Here is a 23,486-nt window from a genome sequence, read left to right as displayed (position 1 = left end):
AAGCTTGATTACAGGCATTCACTGGTAGCAGCTGAACTGCTGTAGTGCAAATACACAGTATGTGATCAGTCTTGACCAGCAGGAGTGGAAATCACTCATCTCACTCTGTGGTACGTGAAACACATCTTAGGTGTACTGTGATTACCATTAAATTGCCATTCCTTTTAACGGCCCTAGCTTGGAGAAACTGACTATTGGTGAAAAAGCAAAAGTGAAGTACCATAAAAGACAGGACGCACCTACGGACACTTATTATAGGTGAGGAACGCCTGGAGAAGAACAAAAACAGCTGAAGAAGCGATTAGGTTTTTTTTTTTTAATAAAAAAAAAAGCCATAGACCATAAAACAAACAAAAAAAAAATCTTCTTCCAAAAGTCTCATATTGTAATCAAAGTGAAACGAAGATTTTCTTTGTAACATCAAGACCTTCAAGGCTGTAAAGTATAACTTAAAGGAGATACAGAATCCCTGTAAACCAAACTTGAGAGGGTGCTGTCATTAGTCTTTAATAACACTACACTACAGCATGATTATTTCAGATGAGTGAGACACCGTCCCTGAGATGGGCTCATCCCCCCCATCCTGTTTTGAGGTGCACGCATTTTTAAAATAAAATGAAAATAATTACTGACTGATGTGCCATAATGGCGAGAAGAGGGAGTGAGAGATAAAAATAGGTGAGGGGTGCAGTTTAGCTGGTGATGAATTTGGCCTGCCGTGCTAGATGCATAATCTAATGAGCCAAAGCCATAGCAAAATCACCAAAGAGCAAAGTGGGGAACTAAAGGCCATCATCAGAATTCAATATCAGTGAATAGCTCCAGGAGGAAACGCTGAATATTTTCTATCTAGGATAAATATGTTTTTAAGAGATAGACTATTAAAGTAGAAAACCTCACTTTTACCTCTGAGTTTACAACCTAATGGCACCACAGAATATATCGTTGGCATGTTTTTTTTTTTCATTTTACCCTATCCAGTTAATAGATCAAAGTCAGAGGTTTTACAGTTACGGCAAATTAAATTTGAGAATAAAACATTTACATTCATGTCACACTTATACACAGCTATAAATAGGCTGTTTTTTTTTTTTTTTTTGAGTCACTGCCTTCCTAACAGCCTTTAATGCCTAAAACTGTTCATCTTGAGCAATTTAAAATAGGAAATATCAAATTCATAAAATGAGTTATGAATGCCATGCCCTGGCTCTATGTCCATTACTTCATTTGTCCCGATATCACTTAACACATATACTTATGCTCCTTCAGTGTTGTGCTGATAAGCAACAACAAAAAAAACAGATTAACTTATTGCATTTGTATAGACTTCACAACGTGAATCCCTCTCAAGTGCGTAAACAAATTGTAAAATTAAAATTCAGTAGGTCTGCAAAAGCTATCAGAGCATCAGACAACGTAAAGCAGATGGCTCGGACACGAAACTCAAATCGTCGAAGCTCGCGTGAAATAAAGAACGTGTTTCCTCCGGGACTTCAGCATATCAGGTCTCGTTATTCAAGCTGCCCTATAAGAAAGAGGGCATGAACTTAAAAAAAAAAAACAGATTCTGTTTGCCGTGGGGCTTTCCAGCTTACTCCCTCTCATCCTTAACATGACTCCACGGCTCCATAGCGAAACAGGGATGAGTAAGCCTGTGAGAAGACCAAAGGAAAATGAGGTAGAGGTAGAGGTGGAGGTTGAAAGGCCAGACTTTGTTAGCCGGGGAGGTTCTGTCCATTTACACCTCTGGCAGCTCCACGGCCCCAGTCGGAGCACCCAGCTGCCTCTATCCACTAGCCTCTTACTCACACACCTACACAGTTCCCCATGCCACCACGGCCCTGCCAAATGCATCCTACTGGCCAACTCTAATTTATTCTCTGCTATTTCTCTGTCATCACACAGCAAAAAAGATATCTTTCAAATCCGTGCGTGCAAAATGCTTTTTACAGTGGAATTCGCCCCCCCAAAAAAAAAAAAAAAATTCTCTATATAGGCTCAAGCACCCACTCGCACGTTCACACAAGCACACATACTCACGTCGTTCATAACTGCATCAGCGGACACATATATTACACAAAACGTTTCATAACGCTAAATGCGAAGAGAAAAGCATGAATCCATACACATTTACGATTTTAATTTAAATTACATTTATATGTAGAGCAGCTCACAATTACTTTCTGTGTCAGAGGTCACGTATCTCTGGAATGTCTTTAGGGGTTAAGTGCCTTGCTCAAGGGCAAACCAGCAGAGAGCCAGCACTCAGGAATTACATCCACAGTGGTTCAGTTACTGGACTGCGTTACTTGTCACCAAATCACTGCTTCCCCATCTCTACATAAATATCCTTATTTACACAATGGCAATAATCATGTCATCTTAGCAACACAAAATTATTTTAAAGTAGACAATAATCAAGTCTTCAATTTGGGTTTTAACTGATGAGTTTCATCAACAGGAAGAGCAAAAATTTGAAAAAAGGTCTCCATTTCCACAAAAAAGAGAGGAGTATTCATATCTGCACAAATATATAAGCACACGTACGTCATCTTCCTCTCTTGCTCTCTCTGCCTCGTCCCCCTCCACACGCACACATACACACACACACACACACACACACACACACACACTCACATTCACAGATCCTCTTGAACAGCTCCTCTCTCCATCCTTCTTTAATCTCTCTCTTTCTCTATTCTCCTGAGGAACTGGAGCTGAAAGAACTCATTGACTTTGGCCAAAGGCTCCCGACGCAGTGGGTCAAACTTGCCAGGAAATTAAGCACCACAAACATACTGCCTAACATACAAACAACTAAGCCACTTTAACTCGCATATGCTAAATGAAAATGCGTTATTTGCATATTAAAGAACAAACCTATAGTTCTTTTAAGCTAATCAATGCAGCAGTGTACGTTATCACAAGACGACTTGAGGGACTCCTCCCTCTGGGTTACTGTTTGACGACCTAAACACATCCTCCATCCCTCATAAATGAGCCATTCTGTGACCTGATGACCTTTAAGGTACAGCCTACAGTCATACATGACTCCAAATAAAAATACAAACAGAAAAACTCCTCCTTCGAAGCATTAACACAGCTGTCTTTAGTCCAAAACACCCAAAAAAGCAGCAACACAGATTGTCTAATTTTCCTCCAATCAAAAGCCATCGCATTTCTTCAGATGATGGATGGAGGTTGACAGAGAAAGCACCTGGAATATAATTTTATGTATCCATCAGCATTACTGGCACTTCAGTATGAAGAAAATGTGCTTAGTGGTGATGCGAGAAAGCGATACCAATTAAGAGGTGTGTATAACCCCACTATGTTCATGATAATCAAAGAAATAGAGCTGTCATGAGCTTTACATTACCAATTACAGAGGACATGTAACCAAAGGACAGACTACCTTCTCCCTGGCTTTACATTCTCAAGGGACAGACTGTAGCTTCTCTCTGGCTTTGCGTTACCAAAGGACAGACTGTAGCTTCTCTCTGGCTTTACATTCTCAAGGGACAGACTGTAGCTTCTCTCTGGCTTTGCGTTACCAAAGGACAGACTGTAGCTTCTCTCTGGCTTTACATTCTCAAGGGACAGACTGTAGCCTCTCTCTGGCTTTGCGTTACCAAAGGACAGACTGTAGCTTCTCTCTGGCTTTACATTCTCAAGGGACAGACTGTAGCTTCTCTCTGGCTTTGCGTTATCAAAGGACAGACTGTAGCTTCTCTCTGGCTTTACATTACCAAAGGACAAACTGTAGCTTCTCTCTGGCTTTTTCATCAGGATGAGAATCTGTACAAACAGTATACAGTTAAGAACAGTTTGCAGTGATTAATTCTTGCAAAGAAGAAAAACTCAGCAAGACTAAAATCATTGTCTCTTTCTTTTCAAAGGATGAAACCTTTAAATAACTCCAGTGTTCTGCATGGGGTTAAACTTACTTCACAGTAAAAAAAAAAGATAAAAACCTTTGATTCAATTCGTGGCAGCACAAACTGAATGTGTTGAGAAAAGCTGGCATGGTGAAGTTGTGGGCAAAGCTTGCATGGAGACAGGGACCTGACCTCATAAATCAGTGACATACGCACTGCACGTCACACATCAATTCAGACAGAACCAGGCATACATCATATATATATGAGACAGAGAAAGAGGGAGAGAGAGAGAGAGAGAGAGAGTACAAACCTTCAGATCTGAAAAAAATGGAAACAGAGAACACATACTTTAAGTCAATGCATCATTTTCACTCACACCTGCCCTCTCTGAGCGAGAGTAACAAACTATACATTTATGCATTTCAGCCACACATGAAATTCAATTGTACTGCATTCCCAATCACCAAGCTCATGATTTCACATTAGCTTGATTTGTCTTGAAAGACTGAGTTGGATTAAAGCTAAAGATATGCTTTGGGTGGTGTGAAAGATGAACGTAACAATGCCTCTGTGTATTTGAGAAGTTTGCCCAGAAGGTTCATGACAGTGTTCATGCATATGTGTCTTTGTGTGTGTATGTGTGAAAGAGAGAGAGAGAGAGAGAGAGAGAGAGAGAGAGAGAGAGGGAGGGAGGGGGAGTGTATGTAATAGTGCTGAGACGTAAGCCACACTGGAAAAAGCTCATTCTTTGTCACCATAGAAACAGGAGGGCGACATGACGATGAGTCCATTGGGCTTATTGGAGAACAGCAGCAAACAGAGGAAGAGTTAAAGGGAGGGAGTAAGAGAGAGAGAGAGAGAGAGAGAGAGAAAGAAACAGACAGAGAGATATATGAATCACTTTACTTACTTGTTTGTTTTGTTTCTGGAGCCACACTGTGACTGGGTGCAAGAGCATCTGAGCACATTCATTAACTTTAGTGGAGAGGTATAAAACATGTTTCTGCTCTGTTCATTTTCAGACTGCCTGTATACGCCTGAGAGTAGGAAAATGCTGAGGGAATCCAATATCAATATCTGTATAAGTAGGCAGCAGAAGGAGAAATTCCGCCTAGTCACGGTACGCCACTGTATCTTCACGCTGAAGCAATCTTTTGCACTCATACACACATGAGAGAACTAAAATAAAGAGGGAGAAAAAAAGGTACACTTCTCTTCAGACGCAGACGAAAAAAAAACAAAAAAACGCCTGCACAGAAACGGCATCCTGATTACAACAGGCGACAGAAGTCAGACATTATCTGTGTTTACAGAGGTGAGCACTGTCCCACCGTGCAACAAAGGCACACGAGCGCTTTGAAGGGACAGGTAGACAGAGAGAGCCTGACACAGGGGATAGAGGGACAAAGAGAGCATGATGGGAAGTGACACTGTGCATCATGGGGGATTTATTCAGATCTGAGCTGGCGTTAACATTTAAATGTCAGGTGAGGGGATAGAGGGACTTGTTGGTTGCATGAGCCTGAGGGAAAAACAAAAAGAGAAAGAGGAAGAGAGAGAGAGAGAGAGAGAGATTTAGAGATAGACGGATAGAAAAATATGCAGAAGAGGTGAAGAGATAGCAGGGACGGGAGGAGTAACATGCTCGTAAAGCGGCAAATATCTCCTCTCTGTCTTTATCAAACATTTTTCAGTGACAGAAAGCATATAGTATGTGTGTCTCTTTACTAATGTCTGTTATTTTATGATTTTAAATGGCATGTTTTCAAACAGTAAATGCACTTTGTTTAACAGCATGGAACACTGTGTCTGAATCTGGGTCTAACTGTTACCTCAATGAAACTGTCTCATTTAATATAGACTAATGTAAGAGGTTTTTACATTTAAGGAGCAGTCGATTCCCTAATGATCCTTTCTGATGAGAGAGCAATGACTGACCTCTGTTTGAATCATCAGCCTGCTCTTATGCCTTAAACTACATAATGCTTTTCCCAGTTAACTGACTGACTGCACAATTGTATAAAAAAACAAACAAACAAACAAACAGATGCTAAGCATTCAAAATGTACAAATGCAGTGATTTAGCTTGCAATAAGCAGATTGATGAGTTCATCTCTCACTATACCCCAAGGAGAATACTGAACTTTAACTTAGGTCAAAGGTTACCTGCTCTCCTTTTCTATTTGACCAAGAACCATGGCAAAATCTAATTTTGCATCCATTTGTATGTAGCATGAGACTTTGCGATTTACTTATCTTAACCGTTCAGGGGAAATGATAACCACAGTGTTTATGCCGGTCTTATTTCTTATGTCAGTGTTTTTCCTACGGACCGCAATCAGTTAATCCACCCTGCAAACCTTTGCCTTCTCATATCTTGAGGCCAAATCATCACATGGCTTAATTTTATTCAGTTCCAAATTTGTCCTCTCTCCCATCATTTTATACACAGCATGGTAACACAGTGGTAAATCAATTGCCATGGCGACTAAAAGGCCTCCCAGTGTTCCAAGCGTTATTCTTCAAAAACATCATGATAATGAGTAGAGCTGTAGAGCTGTTCATCCTATGAGTTCACATAATGACATTAAACATGAAACACTCTACAACAACTCCACAGTGCATGATCAGCAAGAATGCTGCTCAAAAAAAAAAAAATAAAAAAAAACCTGAGCTCTCTTTAAAGGCGGGTATACACTGTGCGATTCTGGGTTGTCCCAGAGAAAAGATGACAAAACGTGGTCATATCTTTGGTCGTGGCTCCAAAACGATGGTCCTACGTCACACTGTGAGAGAGGTTCAAAGATGGCCGTTGTCACGGTCTTGCGACCAAAGATATGCTGGAACAAAATTCTGACAGCGTCAGAAATTTCGGATGACCGTCTCACAATGTGACTGCTGATACGACCTACGTCTACTAACCAACTAACTACTAACCCTACATCTACTAACGCTGATGACGTTTTATTCTTGTATATTGACTTGCATCGTAGCCTATGATTCAGCATGGTATTATCATAGTACAGTCTACATACATCAAACTTAATGTTGTACCCAAGTTTACTAGATCCATGTCACACGTTGTGGCTTGCGATAAACTTATAAGATAGCTGAAATCTCAGTCTGTATGCGCCTTAAGATTTTTGGTTGGAATTGTACCAGTGACTGGGTCATTCATGATTGTGAAGTCAGGTCGACAACAAAATTATAATACCTTCTGGAAAAATAAGAAATAAAACTTTTTGAGGCTCCTTGCTTCTCTCCTTAAATAAGCAACCTAAACTGTCCTTGCATTAATTCAAATCAAAACTATGTCGATACAATCGGCACGGAGCTTAGAGGAAACGACAGAGTCTAAAGCTCCTTCATAAAGGACAGCAGAAGAGTGATCTCTTTCATTCTCACCTCAGGATGAGTCTGTCTCTCCTGAGACAACCCATGTGTAGCACATCAATTTTAAATCTCAACACCATCCTACCAGGCCTCATCAACTGTAAAGCACAGTCTAAATCAATCTCTTCTCTACCTACAGCGTTTACTCACCATGTCTCCTAAACACCACCAGGTAAACCAATTTATTTTCTCTTATTACATATACTGAAGCAACGCTGACACTGTGTTGAGGTGCTGGATGTATAATAGAGGGAAAGGGAGAAAGAAATAGTACACAATGTATGGTGTATGTGTAATGAGAGAATGTAACTGAATATCAGTCCTCCTACGTGAGCTACATAACCATAGTCCTCTCGTTTACTTGCTGTGAAGGACAAACCAAGACTTGACTGCTATCGATCTGTTGGCACGAGATTGGTGTAGTATAAACAGCTTTGCGGGTTAGAACGCTGACTGGCCATTTAAGCAGAGATGGCGGTGAATGACCTGAGAGCTTCTGAAAGCCGGCTCGTTAGGTCAGCCAAGGGTCAATCCAGCAAAACAGTTAGCAATCACTCTAAGCTTAATAAGAGTCAGTTTTACTTCCATAAATTTTGCATGGGATACACACACACACACACACACACAAAAATCACAAAGCAAACAGACCTCTACACCTCAAGAAAAACAGATAGCATCTAATCTTTTTCATGTAAAAGGCATTGTATTTACAGAAAAAAATATAGTCAAACATTTAAAAAAAAATAGAGGTGAACATGTTCCTAAGGTGGTACTGAAACAAACAGCTTGCTAACAGGTTTCAGTCCTGGAACTGTATTCATTTCGTCTTTTACAATATGCAATAAGCATAACGTACAATATTGTGAATAACAACTGAATTGAAGTGTTCCCAGATATTACGCCATAGCGTAAAACACAGCATCTCATCTCATCTTTACTACAGCACATGACAACCCCTTCAATTTCGCACACGCTGTAAATGCTCTGAATCATTCACAGAGACAGAAGCTATAAAGAGACCCTAACATTTTACCAACAAAACACTGGAGTGTCTCCTAGAAAACCTACCATGTGAGATTACTGAACATTCTTCCTATTATTCAAGAGATATGTCAGGATTGTGATAGAGAGAAATGAATGAAAATGATGTTATTAATAGAGACTGTCTAGAAATTCTCTTGTGGACATATTTTTTTTTTTTTTAGAAGACTAGATTTCATGTGAGGGATGACTATTGGTTCCTGATTGTGGGATGGTTACATCTGTTACCTTCATTAAGACTGGGTCTAATAGGTCTCTTTGCTATAGTCATTTATCTTAACCAAAGCCTGTCAAACCAGGGAGAGGACGCAGCCCTAATGACGCCAGACGCAGCAAGTCGTAAGTCCCAGTACGGGTGTGAAGAACAGGTCGTTTAATTTGGATGGGGGCGGGTGCTGAGGATGTCGATATGCTTTGGTTCTGTGGATCAATAGCCCAGGACCGTAATGAAAAGAGCACTGAGTCGCCACGTGTTTGGACCAGATTGGAAGATTGGTAGACACACCGTGCTACCTAATTCACACCTCAGCATCTTTCGCTGTCTGTCCTTATCTGGCTCCCTCTGTCTCAATTACACTTCATAAGAAAGTTACAGTATGATAACAATAAACTGTCTCCCTCAGGGAGCCAAGGCAATCACATGTAATATTCATTAAAACAAAAGCAGTCCAATTATTAAGGAGAAAAAAAAAATACAAAAACAATAAAAGAACAAAGAGGAGATGTCTCTTATTTCTATAGCTGAGTGAAGCAGGCTGTTTTGCGGCTGGCTGAGAGCGCAGTGATAAGGAAAAGGAGAGACCGAACGGTGCACTTGACGACCGTTCTCGGTCATCACTCACAAAGTGTCACAAAAGAAATGATCAGTCACGCCAGGTCGTTTCTTTCCTTTCCTCTTCTCTCCACTCTTATCCTTTCCTCACAGTCTCTGCAAAGGCTCATGGGAATAAGAACAGACAACTGCCCATTACAGGAGTCACGTGATCCAGGACACGTGCCACAGACCACACACTCTCCTACACCCCTCAAAGCAAAGGAGCACTCAGGCAGAATTAGGAGAGCGCTAATGTATACAGACATAAATTAATGTTCCGGTTATTCAGGAACATAGAGTGTTTAGTTTCATATCTCTTATGCATAAAAGCTTCGCAGCACAAACTGAGCACGGTTTTAGTAACTAATGGCGAACTGTAACCAATAAGAAAAACAAAACAAATAAATGACAGCATTAAAGGAAATGGCAATAATTATGCTTCTGATAATCACAGTGGTAATGTGGCTAATGTTATTATTATTATTTTAATTGACACTGAACAATCAGACAAGCTTGCTCATTGGCAGTATTGGTTTCATGACAACAACTGATGTTCCTATGTGACGACAGACCTACAGACCAAAGCCCCCCCCCCCCCCCCCCCCCCCCCGCCTCCCTGAATCCAACCTGACTTCAAACGTTCTGTTTTACAGACAGAGATAAATAGAGGGGTACAGTCATGTCAAGCACATCGCTAAACTGAAAGGTGACCCCCCCCCTGCTCCCCACACACACACCCTTGCACATTGCTCAAAGAGAACCACCCCAGCAGGGCTCCACAGAGGAGCTGACGCAAATGTCACCATCTCATGCTAAACTACTCCTCTTCAGTTCAAACTGCCAACCTCTCCTACATACACCTACAGGACAAGACATTTAGTACTCAAGGTTTCTCCAGGGAAAAAAAAAAAAAGGACAGTGTTTGTAATGTCATAATTATTGTCTTTGCTGTGTAGTTTCGCTATAATTGTTTAAACCAACGCCGTCTAGAGTAATTCAGTGATATCATTATTGCTGGAGGGCTAAATGTCAAACAGTGTACTGTTGTCTAAATAATGTTCTCCATCGTCAGGTGGATGAAGGGACATTAAAACTTCATAACACAAAGATACCTGCACATTATAACCGTGAAAAGGGGCAGATCCAAAGCAATTCAATATCAAATGTCTGAAATTTGTTGCCTTTAACATTGCCGGAGTGTCGAGAATAGTTTGGCATTACTAATGATTTGGTTCAATTAAGTTTCACTTATATTCCATTCTATATGTCATCTTAATCAATGAAGCCTGACGGGAAAGATTTCCTGAAACTCCATTTTCCTTTATAAAGCAATTCATGTACTGTTACGTTGTATGATATAAAACGACACTGCCTTGAATCAGAAACTCAGGGGGAAAAAATTCCCAGTCCTTCACTACAGTTTTTTTTTTTTTTTTTAGAGAGAGCTTTGAGTGAGTGCTCTTTTGAAACCTTATTAAATACGTCATGCATAAAAACAGTGTCGAGTAAGGAGGTCAAAGCCACCTTCTCCGAGCCACACGCGTATGTGAACTTCCCCGGTGGAGGAGCGGAGAGGTAAACCAACTGTGACCTGGTGCTCCTGTCACTCCTGACACCTCAGAGTGAGGTACGTGTGAAGATGGCACAGAGCCATCTGTCAGGGGAGGCAGGAGAAAGAGGGAGACAGACGAGAGTGGAAGAGGAGCTGAGGAGTAGTCACACACATCACTATAGCAAACTGTAGTGCCTTGTGTATAATGAATGCTGATTGGCATAGATATAGGACTCATATTATATTCTTTGCAAGGCATTTATCAAAATCAGCCATATTTGAGGCTTCCAGTGAGAAAGTGTGTATGGAAAATCAAAGGAGGATTCTGTGAGCTTGTCTTCATTTGTTCTTCATTCTTAACACCAACTGTTTGACAATTTTTTTTTTCAGTCCTTGCAGTGCTATAATGCGGCACCTGCACAAACAGACCCACACATGAAGCATGAATGAAAAAATAATTGGAAAGGAGACCAGGCTCAGACTGTATGAGTAAAACACACCTGGAGAGGAGGAAACAGCGTGGGGAGACGTTGTCTCTCAAGACACACACCGCAGGCAAAACATTGTTTTTAGAATACCAGCACACACACGCACTGTGCATACCCTCCCTTTTGTCAGTACCTTGGAACTGTTCATTCTGCTGAAATGTGTGACTGTAACTGTCACTGTAAGTCACGGGAGAAAGTCTTGACTTGGAAAATGGTGTCTAAAGCTGTTCCAGCCTAGGCAGTGCATGAGCCCTCAGTAATGACCCTGCTGATCCCATTGTGATCTTCTGAAACTCTCCAGGATGACATACAAGCCATGTCTTTTTACAGCACCATTCACATGAATTCACTTTACAAGCCACGATTGCAGAGATAATCTGTTGTGTGTGTGTGTGTGTGTGTTTGAAGGAGTGAGAGAGAGAGAGAAAGAGAGAGAGAGAAAAGGAAAGAAAGAAAGAAAGAAAGAAAGAAAGAAAGAAAGAAAGAAAGAAAGAAAGAAAAAGAAACAAAGATGCAAATCCCATGACAGTTTTATTTAGGTTCTAGCTGACAAGGAGAAAAAGAGTTGGAATCTTTCGTCAACGGTGTTGGGTGTTCTTTTCTGCACAAGCAGATCATGACTGCTGATCCAAAATGTACTAAAAAAAAACTGGCAACAATACCAAGCAGTGAACTGTGCCAGAACAATAGTGTACAGAGGACACCTCACTCAGCCAGATTTCACACACACACACACCTACAATGTCTAATCTCTTTAACAGTATGTAATTATCTGATCCTTCCCATAAACACAGTACATTTTGCGGAGGCTTTTTCTTAATGAATAAGGGCCCGTTACACGCTTCCGATGTTCATGTGAAAGCTTTAGACTGTAACCATATTTGCCTCCGCTGTTTCTCTGCCCCCAGCGGAAACTATTATCAGCCCAACAATAGCACTCACACAAAACTATCACATCTCTCTGACAACAACAGCAACTAAAAATATGTCCTGCCAGTCGTTCTCACACAGGATAATATGATGAGTCATGAAGAGAGGAGGAGGAGGAGGAGGAGGAGGAGGAGAGAAAGAGAGAGAGAGAGAGAGAGAGCAAGCGTGAGAGAAAGTGAGAGGGTCTTGCTATAAGGACCTCAGATAGCCATATGATTAATAGGTGGAGGAGTGAAGGATGCCTTGAAGGGCACAAGGCAATTATAAATGATGGGTGAGCCATGAAACATAATGGGACACAGCCACTCCAAAATGAAGCTTCAGTAACAAGTAAATCTCACTTTTCCCACCACTGTAAAGCTCTGTGTGAGAGAGAGAGATTTACAGGAGTGATGGCAGATTAAGCCAGCTATCCTTCTTCATCAGAAGATGAAGACAGGAAGAGCAGAGCCACTTACAATCAGTCCATATGACCACTCCGCCACAGCTAACATAGAGTGAGATAAGAATGACTACAGTTACAAGATTATCAAACACATGCACTCTGTCTCTCTCTCTCTCAGTTAAGAGTACACAAACAGCAAGTTGACTGAAGGGTCCAAACACACACAAATACACATACACACAAACACACACAAATAACTTTGGTTTCATTGTAAAATGCCTAAACCATCTGTGAGAGTGTCAATAAATGTAGAAGTGCAAGCGTGGGAAGGCTCATAACTAGCCACATAAAAATCAAAGCACTGCATAAAAGTTTGGCTCCTGGTGAGGGTAAAACGCTTGGTGGCACACTTACTGATAAGACTCTATCTGATACACAGCCCAAAACTTCAGTCCTACCTGATATTCTACAAAAAGGAAGAGAGAAGACAAAGATTCACTCCAAAATTAATTCTAAGCAGTTTGGCACAAACAAGAAAGAAAAAGAGTCCAGATCCAGTTACTTTGAAGCCTACCATTGTCAGTCATATCCCAAACACATGAAAGCAGCCAGAATTGAATGCAGCTCTTTGAAGTCAGTGTTGTGCCGACCGGGATCAATAACATTTACACAGAGCTGTTGTATTTTGAGGTACTGAATATTCTGAGTGGCATAAGCCCAAAACACACACCGATAATACAACACACAGGGCACACTTTAACCTCCTCCTGAGCCAAAGCTGCGATCCAGACATGTCAAAAGCAGAGAAACAATGGCAGACAATGGTGGCAAAGGTGACAAAATGGCCTCTTCTCCTCTCACACTTTTAACCCCTCTATATGTGCTCTGTATGGCAACTAGAGAAATGGAACAACCACACCATTTTATGGGAAGCTTATCACTTAATGTGATAGACTAGGTTAGCCAACAGTTTCTGTTTAACAGCTTTAGCCCTGTGGACTCCCAGAAAAACATTTAATGTTCTATCAATGAGGCAAAATCCCTTGTGTCTGGGAGTTTGATACTCTTTGATATTCAGCTTAGCTGCTAATCAAAAATCCTTCATTAACTGAAACAAGTGTGTTTTAATGCTTAGCTAGATCCCTTGGCCAGTACAGCCGGCTGTCTCTGTGTGCTCTAAATTGACTTGGTGTGAGTTATTCAAAATGCAGATTTCATGTAAAAATGGAAAGTTAACCATCAAAAGGATGAGGACATACTACCACTACGTCGGTTATTTCAGCAAGGAAGAACAAATATTTTGTCTCTTAAATATCTTGCTGAGCTTTTAGAAAAAAAAAGATTGCATCGAGTAGACAGCTGACGTGTTTAATAAAATGAAAACACACACACACATACGTATGTACATACATACATACATACATACATACATACAGCTTAGTCATGTGTATTCACTGTTCTGTTCTGAGGGGCAGTGTTGAGAGTCGATTCAGGTCAACACTCACCTTTGGCTGTTATCTACTGGCTTAACGTCATCTGTGTGTAAGGACGGAGATGGGCTTGTAACCATGGTAACAAGCTATGACAACGCAATAATACATCTATTGATGCAGAGAGACCAGGCTTTCCACAGGCTGACCAAACGATGAAGCGCTTTGAACCCATATCCTGAAGAAAAACCTGCTTAAAATATATATAGTTCACAAAGTAACCAGACCACTATAAAATGACAGTGATCAATAATAAACTGTCTCTTTGATTAGCTGGAATATAATGGCTTCCTTAATAAACGCTGAAATGAAAATGAAAACATGTCCAATATTGCATAAATGGTTGCTGCTAAATTTACCATTAAATTGGTTACCTCCACTTAATTCCACATCACATATATTTATGCATTTGGTGCATTGCAAACGTTTAATTGAACCACCAAGAGCAAAAAAAATTACCTCATTACAAAGGGTAAAGCATGCTCTCTGCCTCTGCAAAAATGTCACACACATGAAATATCATAAACAAAGGTTTTCCAGTCTACTCTTTGTCACTGAGTAATTGCTAATCATTACTAAATTAACGCAAAGAGGAGTAACAGCAGAAGACAAAAACGAAAAACAATAAGAAACAGCGTCTACAGGACCATCTACTCTTAGCCTGGGATTGAATGGGTAACAGTTTGGAAGGAGAATCACAGTTCCCCCAGACTAATATTTTACCCTGTCAGTAAGACCAAAAGGTTGTGTCTCTCTCCACTTGTTCGTACCATACATTTTCTTAGCTCCCTGTGTCTGTGAGTTTGATACTCTATTGATCTCATGCCCAGGGATCAGATTTATTCACCTATTAGCAGCTTCTATTGTCTGATGGGGACAGATTAATGGCCTCCTATCACCCAAAGCGACAGTACCACAAAGGGCTTTTCATTATCAGCAGCCTATTGAGTTAAGGCACAGGACTGTCACAGAGGTAAGAGGGTAGTGCCAATCAAGATGAAGACCAGACATAACTGTGCATGTGTTCTATGACCACAAATCAAGATTATCTTACTTTATAGTGTTTGTAAAGGTGGATGTATGGATGGATGTACAGATGGATGAGAAGGATGGATGGAAGGGATCGATGGATTGACTGACCATTCACCCCTCCTGCCATTAATGTGCAGACCGAAGCAAGGTTATTTATTTGACCTCAGTTTACCTAACTGCAGCAGCATCAATTAGTAATGACTGAATGGAAATTAACCAGGTGATACACAACAGTGTAGAAACATGTTCAATAAGTCACAGAGTGGATGCAGATCAATCGGCAATACAGAAACATGAACCAATGCATTACTCTCTCTCTCTCTCTCTTTCCCTCTCTCTCTCACTCGCTCTCTTTCAAGGGTCAAGGCTGACAAGGCCTGATGTCACAGGTCTGTGTTACGTCAAAGCCTCCCAGGAGGGCTACTCTCACAGTGACAATGTGTCTTCATCCATCAGCGAAGGCTGCAGACGTGTGGCCATTACCTGGTCTAATGGAGCTGCACAGTAATCCATTAGACATCCAAGTCAACAACCGCTGCCTGAATTAGGCCATGAGGTATCCGCACTGAAACTGAAGGGTCTGACAACGGCACATCCATGTGAGTGACTGGCAGATGACAGACAGAGTTTGGGCTTTCACACCTACAAACACACAGGCGTGCACGCACGCACACACACACACACACACACACACACAAAAACAAACTACTCTAGACACATACTACCATAGACAACTATCCTTTGTCACTGCTACCGCTCCATCTTTCGGTGAATTGAGTACTCTCTCGACTATTACTTGTTATGAGGTCATTCTGGCCTCTCTGCTGTCCTGCAAAGCTAAGATATCTCAGCATCCCCACCGCTGCCCAGTATGGGAGAGTCCATTAAGATTCATCCAGCCATTTCACCCCCCAGCACTCCTGCCAGCTTCTGGGCAGCACAGGGGAATAAATCATCATTTAGGAGAAATCTGAGACCCAGGGATGCAGCAGTTACCAGATCTCACCTTGAGCACCACTCTTTGAATTAACGAGTAGTTGAAGTGACACATTCATTCACACAGAGTGGAGATGTTCGGACGGGGATTCACTCAGTCACGTGATGTTACTCAGAGACAAACTGAATTCTCTCCCTCTCTCTCTCACGCACACACATACACACATACACACACACAGACATAAACAGACACACACCTAGACAGTAATGAGGGACACAGCAAAAAGCAACCAAGAGATATCACAGACAATCAGTGGGCAGCTAGTGAGTGACGTACATCAGAGTGACGGAGAAGAGCAGAGAGCAAGAACAAAATGTGACACCAGCTTCAAACCTCAAAAGAAAAGGGTTGCTTGAGGACATGGGAGCATCCAGACATGAGGCTAAAAGATCCACGGTTGATGTAACAGTACTAATAGCACAAAGGGACAAACAACTTTCTGTAAGCTTGCGTGAATTTGCGATCAATTCACCACTCGCTGTACTATCTTAAACACAAATACTTTTCCATTCCAAAGCAGAAATACACTGTGCATTACCTCGGAGTAAGGCACTCAGATTGAAGAAACCTCATTTCAAAAAAAGTGACTTGAAAATTCTAAACATTACCATAAGCTGTAGGTTGACCTTTCTAACAGTATTTGATGTTCATAAATCACTGCATTGTATGAGTGAATAAAAGCACTTCAAGAGGCTCAAGGACACATCAGCTTTGCCCTTCACCTTGAGCATAAACCAGCCATTGTTAATCATCTGACAATTCAGCTGAGCAGATCCACGTCTAACAGGTCCCGAAAAAACCTGAAGAGTACGTGACGGCAGAGAAGGCTGTGTTCACATCTCTCCGTAGTCTCTTCCTCCAGACGTCTTACCCCTCCATCTCAGCTTCCCTGCCTTCTACAATGTCTGTGAAACCCACGTCCTCCAAGAACCACCTCCTCCACCACCCCACCCCACCTCACCTCACCCAACGCTCAAATCCACCCTCTACTCCATCATTCCTCTAATTTCTCATGCCCCCCCCCCCCCGTGTCTTTCTTTATCTGCAACCTCCCTGTTTAAATTCACGTCTCCAACGTGATTTATTTGTTTGCTCACTTTTCAGAATGGCCATTATTTACACCATAAATCCAGTCAACACTGCCTTTAATACCAGGGCTGGGCAAAGTCTTGGCACACATAAATTGGAGATTGTAATAGCGTAGTACATCATGAGCCAGGGACGCATAGAAAGAAAAGAAGACAAATGTATTGTGTTGGGAAGCCAGTGGGAAGGCCCAATCCTCCCATCTCCCCTAGTCAGGCTAACCACTGGGAGAAAATGTAAAAAACAGAAAAAAAACAAAAACAGCCTTACGTAATGAACTAAATAAATAGAGATTATGGATGGGGGTGAAACTGGGATAGATGTATCTGTCTTTTCATCGGTTTCTTTATTCCTTTATTTGGTAAGCATGTATCCAAAAAAAAATGAAGTGCTCCTTAGGTTGGCTCCCTCTTCCTCATTGAAAAAAGATTTCGTATATGCACTTTGGAAAGACACCACACTGCAGCGGGATTTTCCATACATTTCAGCAGATGAATGGATCTCTGTGAAGTTTAAAAACTCCTTCTCCACAAAGCTGACTTTGACCAGTCAGCCATGCAGTAGAGAGGAATAGGAAATCAGCAGGGCTGAAAGTTCCCTGCCTCTTCTTCATTCAGAAACAGAGGCTAAGAGCAGCCCCTGTGAAACTCATAAAGTGCCCAGACTCAACCAACAAAACAGCGAACCATGAACCCCTCTGTCACTGAAACCCACCATAAGACACTGGGTAACAGGATCTATTCAGCTGAACCCATAAGCACTTAGCCCTCCTAACCCTATACTTACTCACAGTGAGTTATAGAGCTCAATATTAATGAGTCAGACCAAAAGGCTTTTAAGACAAGCTTAGGTTAAACAAGCTATAACATTAATAGGCATTTACCTAATGCATGTTGTAGATACATGCTGTATGGATGATCTTATGTGAAGAGGTGGCAATGAAAAGTGTGAAATACCCTCAAGAGAAATCTATTTTGTATTGATTAGCACTATAAGAACATTATCGTTTCACTCCATCAGAATTCCTCACTGCATAAAGCATCCGGTGCATGTTAAGGTCTTACTCCTAGAGGCTTACAAGATTAATACCTTTCTAACAGTTCCCTCCTCTGTTACCTATTGTACTGCAAACAGATGGCTAAGGGGCAATGTTTACATAAATAAAGATGAGAAGCCCACCAGCACGCATTTCAACAGCACTTCAGCAGAAAAAAAAGAAAGAACGATCACTTCACTTTTCCCAAAATGAAAAACTCACACACACTCACTCACTCTCTCTCTCTCTCTCTCTCTCACACACAGACACACACACACACACACACACACACACACACACACATACACACACATGTATATACATACACACACATGCGCAATCCATCCATCTCCAGTATACTGCTTAAATCGCCGTGGGCAGGGGACTCACCCAGTGAGAACTACCACAAAGTCCATTACATTCCAGCCATTGCGGAGGTAGGAGCCTTTGTGAAAGACAAACCCCAGGGCAATTATCTTAATGCCGGCCTCGAAACAGAATATTCCAATAAAGTAGGGCTCTGTGTCGTCCTGTACGGAGAAAAAAAAAGAGAGGGAAGAGGGGTTTTTGTTAGAAGGAAGAGAGAGATTAATGAACCATGAAAGGTGAGGTAAAGAAAGCAAAAGAACAAAAGAGAGATAGTCCTTCTCTCCTTTCTCTGTGACACATGGAGAACGGGTTGAGCAATATAGAGTTCTAGTATGATAAGAGAAAGAAAAGGAGAAAGAGAAGAATGAGGAACACGGAAAAAGATGATCAGCTGTAATTTAAAGCCTCGATATTCATTTTAATGTGGCAGCTCATCCGTTTTTTGGGGGTTTTTTTTAACGATTTCTCTTTGTTCTGAAAACGAAACTCCAGGTTACCATGAAAGAATGAATTCCACAAACTAAATTTCATTTTAGGAAATTTATTCAAAGCCTAACAGGTTTCTAGAGGAAGTCAAGTGAGACAAGCTCTCTGCATTACTTGTTGAATCCAGAGAGAGAGAGTGCATAAGTAAATTGAGCATTATGAAGGTCTTCGAGAGAGACTTCTCTCTTCTGTAAATCTATTTTACAGGCTTGGGCAGCACATGACCAGGCATGTGTGATATTGCTTTTCAACTCTGCTCCCATTAATGTCACCAATGCCCTAAGGCTCAACACGCACTCATAAACTGTTGACTTCTCTCTTCACTTCCAAACGTCATGTCTCCTCATAGGCCTATCAACATCACCAGCAAACAAGTACATATACATTTCATGATATTTCAAGATATTTGATTCTTCTGAAGAACACGACTCCATTAATAACAGCTTTTCCAAATTTTATGGGGGAATGAAATCAAGTTACAGATGTTAACAACTCAAATACGTAGACTTGTCAGAAAGCCTCTTTATTTTTTGGGTGGAAAACCAGGATGTTGGATATATTGCTGGAAAAAATTCTTCAGAAATGACTAGTGTCTGTCTTGTACTAATAGGTAGACCTCTAAAAGAATTTAAAAATTATTTCTAAATTTGCAACAGAGAGTAGGTCTGAATTATTTATAGGAAAATGATGCATTCACACAAATGACATACTTAAGTACTTAAGTATTTAAAACCATCTCTATCTAAGCAATTAAAAGAACAAGACGAAGTGTTTTATGTCTGCAAAAGTGGAAAAGGAGTAGAGCACCTAACAGGGATGTTTCATAATACATGATTAATGCGAGAAGATGAAGACATTAATGATGCCGCAGATTACCCGTTACTACCTATTATGAGTAAATCCAAAGTGTTCATTAATCATAAATGTCTTGAAACTTTGAAAAGGTGGAGGGAAGCTCATGGGAGGGCAGTTCAGCACAGAACTACAGGGTACATTTGAGCAACGGCTAAACATCTTCCTACCGTCTAAGGATTTGTGTGCTCCTCTATATGTGCAACATTACCGGCAGTGCAATTAACTCTCTTGATGGAGGATTTTAAAGTGAGGGATGCATCTCCAATCAAGTGGATGATTAGACAAAAATAAATAAATAAATAAATAAACAAATAAACAAAAATCATGTCAACATTTGAACAGACTTTGATTTGGGGGCTTTTCTCTATTCCGTGGTCTTTACTTTCGAAAGAAAAACACTTTCTCCTTTGCTAAGTACCTTTTTTGTTTTCTCGTATCATTTGCAGTTTGCTGATTGTACAGTGTAATTATACTTCTAATTGCCCACAGGAGCAGGTGGCTGTGTTTGAGAGGACGTGCTTGACCTTATCTGGTGAAACTGCTGTTCCCTACGCCTGCATAAACACCATTCTAAAGACAGCATCTGTAAACACCACCATATGCCTATAGATCAGCCCATTCATAAACAACCTCATAAAAGAAGTACCGCAGCCCTAATGAAGCCATCCGTGAGGCTTCTTTAATGGCTCTAGAGCGGCTTTTGGAGAACTTTTATTTTACGATATGATTTAACATGTGATTTAACATCAACTGGTGGTCGAAGTCGTTCATGTAAGCAGGAGGTGGAATCAAAAGTAGAGCAGCATGGGTTTAGTGTGGCTAACAGAGAAGGAACTTGCACACGTGTCAACGCTTCCCAGCAGGCTACCACTAATGAGAGACTGAGTGAGAGAGAGAAAGAGAGAGTGAGAGAGAGAGAACAGGGGGCGGTGTGGGAATTGTTCCCCTGTGGACGAGGGGGCTAGTCGGCCTCATGTAGCCAACACTCTCAGCTCTCTGTGTGGGGTTCTACTCTTCTGTTCTCTTCTGTACTGCTCTTGGTCACTAGGTTACTCTAAAGCAAGACCAAGCGTGATCTTTGTGTTCTTTAATACGAATGTATGTATGTATATATATATATATATATATATATATATATATATATATATATATATATATATATTTGTTTATTTATTTATTTATTTATTTTTTTTGGGAGCAATGCCAAATGTTAATACTTGTTACTTTTCAACAGTTTGATTCTGACATTCTTGAATTGCACGCAAAGCACTCCATAAATTGATGAAAGAAAATTAGAGAGCAATAAATGATGAAAGACAGAGAGAGAGAGAGAGAGAGAGAGATGCGCAATGAAAACAAAAGTGGATATTTACGTGGATTCATGCATATGAACTGAATTGAACAACTTGCTTACCAGGCGTTCTGAAAGGGGTGTCTTGTCATCCTCAGGCAGATGTTGTTCCAGAGCCAAAACGATGCAGTTAGCAATAATGGTGGCAAGGATCATATACTCAAATGGAGTAGGGAAAAGGTTAAGGAAAATATCTGCCCTGAAACTTAGTCTCAGGAAATGATTACAGAAAGTATTTCAAAATGCTTTTTTAAAGTTATTAGCCCATGTAATCTCGTTTACAGTTAAGGAAGATTACTGAACCTTTTGGCACTCTGGGGAATTTTTTTGTGTTGCCTTCAGGTAAATAATCACAGTCTTTTTGGAACTAAAGTTTGATCCTGACACTGTTAAATATCTGTCTCTGTAAACAATATCCATGCTTAGTTTTACAAAGGTGCGCATAACTGCGTGTCTTGATAGACAAATAACTATCAGTTCGTTTTTCCAAGCACTGTGCTAAACTGATGCACTTCATTCGGTTCTGTTCTCAAAGCTTATCACAACACACACAAACTAAACATGTAGCACAACTGCTTCTAATTCTATTTAATTTAGTCATGACATAACTTACTCATGGGCATGCCAAAAGGGAGCTTTGGTGACCCTGATATTAGTATGGGGGTGATAAAGGGTGTCTTATAAGCATTTTGGTTAAGCCATGAGACCAATCATGGTTTTCTGTCTTTTAAAGATTATCTTGAAAGAGTGAAGCAATTACATATACATATACTTCCCCAACTTTCATTTAAGAAACAGGCTATATTGATCTAAATAAAGCTCACTGGTATTTGACAAACTTTGTGTTACCATAAGACGTTGTGTACGAAAACGTGCATGGGTGAGGGGTTAAGGTTGGCTGGCCTTTTGAATAGCTCTAGGAGTAAGATCCATTTTCCAATTCATTTTTCACGTTAAATGCCCAGGGCCACAAATCTTTATGGAACTCCGACTCAAGAAGGAAAACGCAACGGTCCATTGGCTCCACCAGTCCCTTACTTATTCCCCGCGGGGCGTCAGTAGATATTAAGCGCCCGAGATATGCTTCGGAGAATTGAGGTGCTTTCAAATTTTGTAAAATGACGTTTACGTACAAATAGTTTAAAACAAAGTCTTCACGCTGTGTCAGACTTGGTGCCTCCACGACAATGCACAATCGTTGTGATATTACGATTTAGCCTATTATGTATTTAGCCTTAGTCTTGAAAAGTGGACGTTTGGTATGAATTTTCAGGACCCTGGAGAGCGCTAAATTCGTTCCGAATTGGAGCGCATGTAGTCGTCTCTGTACACTGTGCGTAAGGCAAGAGGCTTTCATCTTTTGCTGAAAACTGTGTTAGGCGTGGTAACATAAGCTGGGATCCGACCAAATAGTCAGACAGTTTGTGAGACAAACTGAGTGAGTCAAAACCGTCTTGTAATTAGCCGTTCTATCAGTTACAAACGAGACATTGTCGAGGTAGCTGCAGGCGTGAGTTAACTCTAACATTCATAAAGACTAAAGTCGGTTGCGTAGAAGAGACGGAACGTCATGAGAAATAAATGCACGAGATGAAGATACATTTGGTAAGACATCTTGCTCAGTAATAACAGTCGAAGCAGTTAGTTGCTGGCTCGATGAACACACTTACTTTCCTTGAACGAGGAGCAACAGCTGTGCGTGCTCGACTTTGTGCGCTTTGATAATAGAGAAGGTACCACCCAGACAGAGCTACCGGCTACAACGTGCGTTTTTCCTGGCTGCTTGCACAAACTGGGTGGTACAGAGAACATTTGCTGTATACAGAGGTTTAATTACGTTAATCAGTATCAAATAGTAAATAAAATTTCGTTCACGTCCACGTGCGTAAGTAAAATGTATGTATATACTATCAATGATTCTACTCGTATCGTAAGCACTGTTGAATCGACAAAGTGTATTGAATCGAAAGAGAATCATAGGAGAGCAAACTCAAAGGTTAATCCTGAATTTTCCATAAGTGTTATTTTAACCTCCAAGGATATGGCCACTCGGTTATTCTCTTGGCGTACTTCCTTATGACATTGTCCTCGCTAAAGATGAACAAGGATCGGTTGACAGTAAAGCAGTTCTGTTTGGTTTGTTTGGGGTTGTACAAAGCCATTGTCCTGGCTCTCTGAGCCATCGACTGCTTGTACATCCTTTGGCCGCCTGGGGGGCCTCCCGCTCGGGCTCCCCCTCTCCCTGCGCCCGATGGACCTCCATAGCGAGTAGGTAGATCGTCTCCAAAGCGAGCCATTCT

The 23,486-nt window shown here is 41.0% G+C and overlaps 1 protein-coding gene across 1 annotated transcript in view; it reads right to left on the bottom strand.

Annotated features, from left to right (window-relative positions):
- The window catches only part of cacna1bb (calcium channel, voltage-dependent, N type, alpha 1B subunit, b), a 103,389-nt gene extending 79,903 nt beyond the window's left edge, over nt 1-23,486 (bottom strand). The window contains exons 1-3 of the mRNA XM_030769155.1: nt 23,230-23,486; nt 21,250-21,355; nt 18,516-18,655 (exon numbers count right to left, since the gene is read on the bottom strand). Of these exons, the coding sequence (XP_030625015.1) occupies nt 18,516-18,655; nt 21,250-21,355; nt 23,230-23,483 (500 nt within the window). The 5' untranslated portion in view covers nt 23,484-23,486. The remainder of the gene's footprint in view (nt 1-18,515; nt 18,656-21,249; nt 21,356-23,229) is intronic.

This window comes from Chanos chanos, chromosome 3 (assembly GCF_902362185.1).
Source record: "Chanos chanos chromosome 3, fChaCha1.1, whole genome shotgun sequence".
Classification (NCBI taxonomy): Eukaryota; Metazoa; Chordata; class Actinopteri; order Gonorynchiformes; family Chanidae; genus Chanos; species Chanos chanos.
Note: the sequence above shows the minus strand (reverse complement) of the source record. Positions and strands in the feature narration are given on the sequence as shown.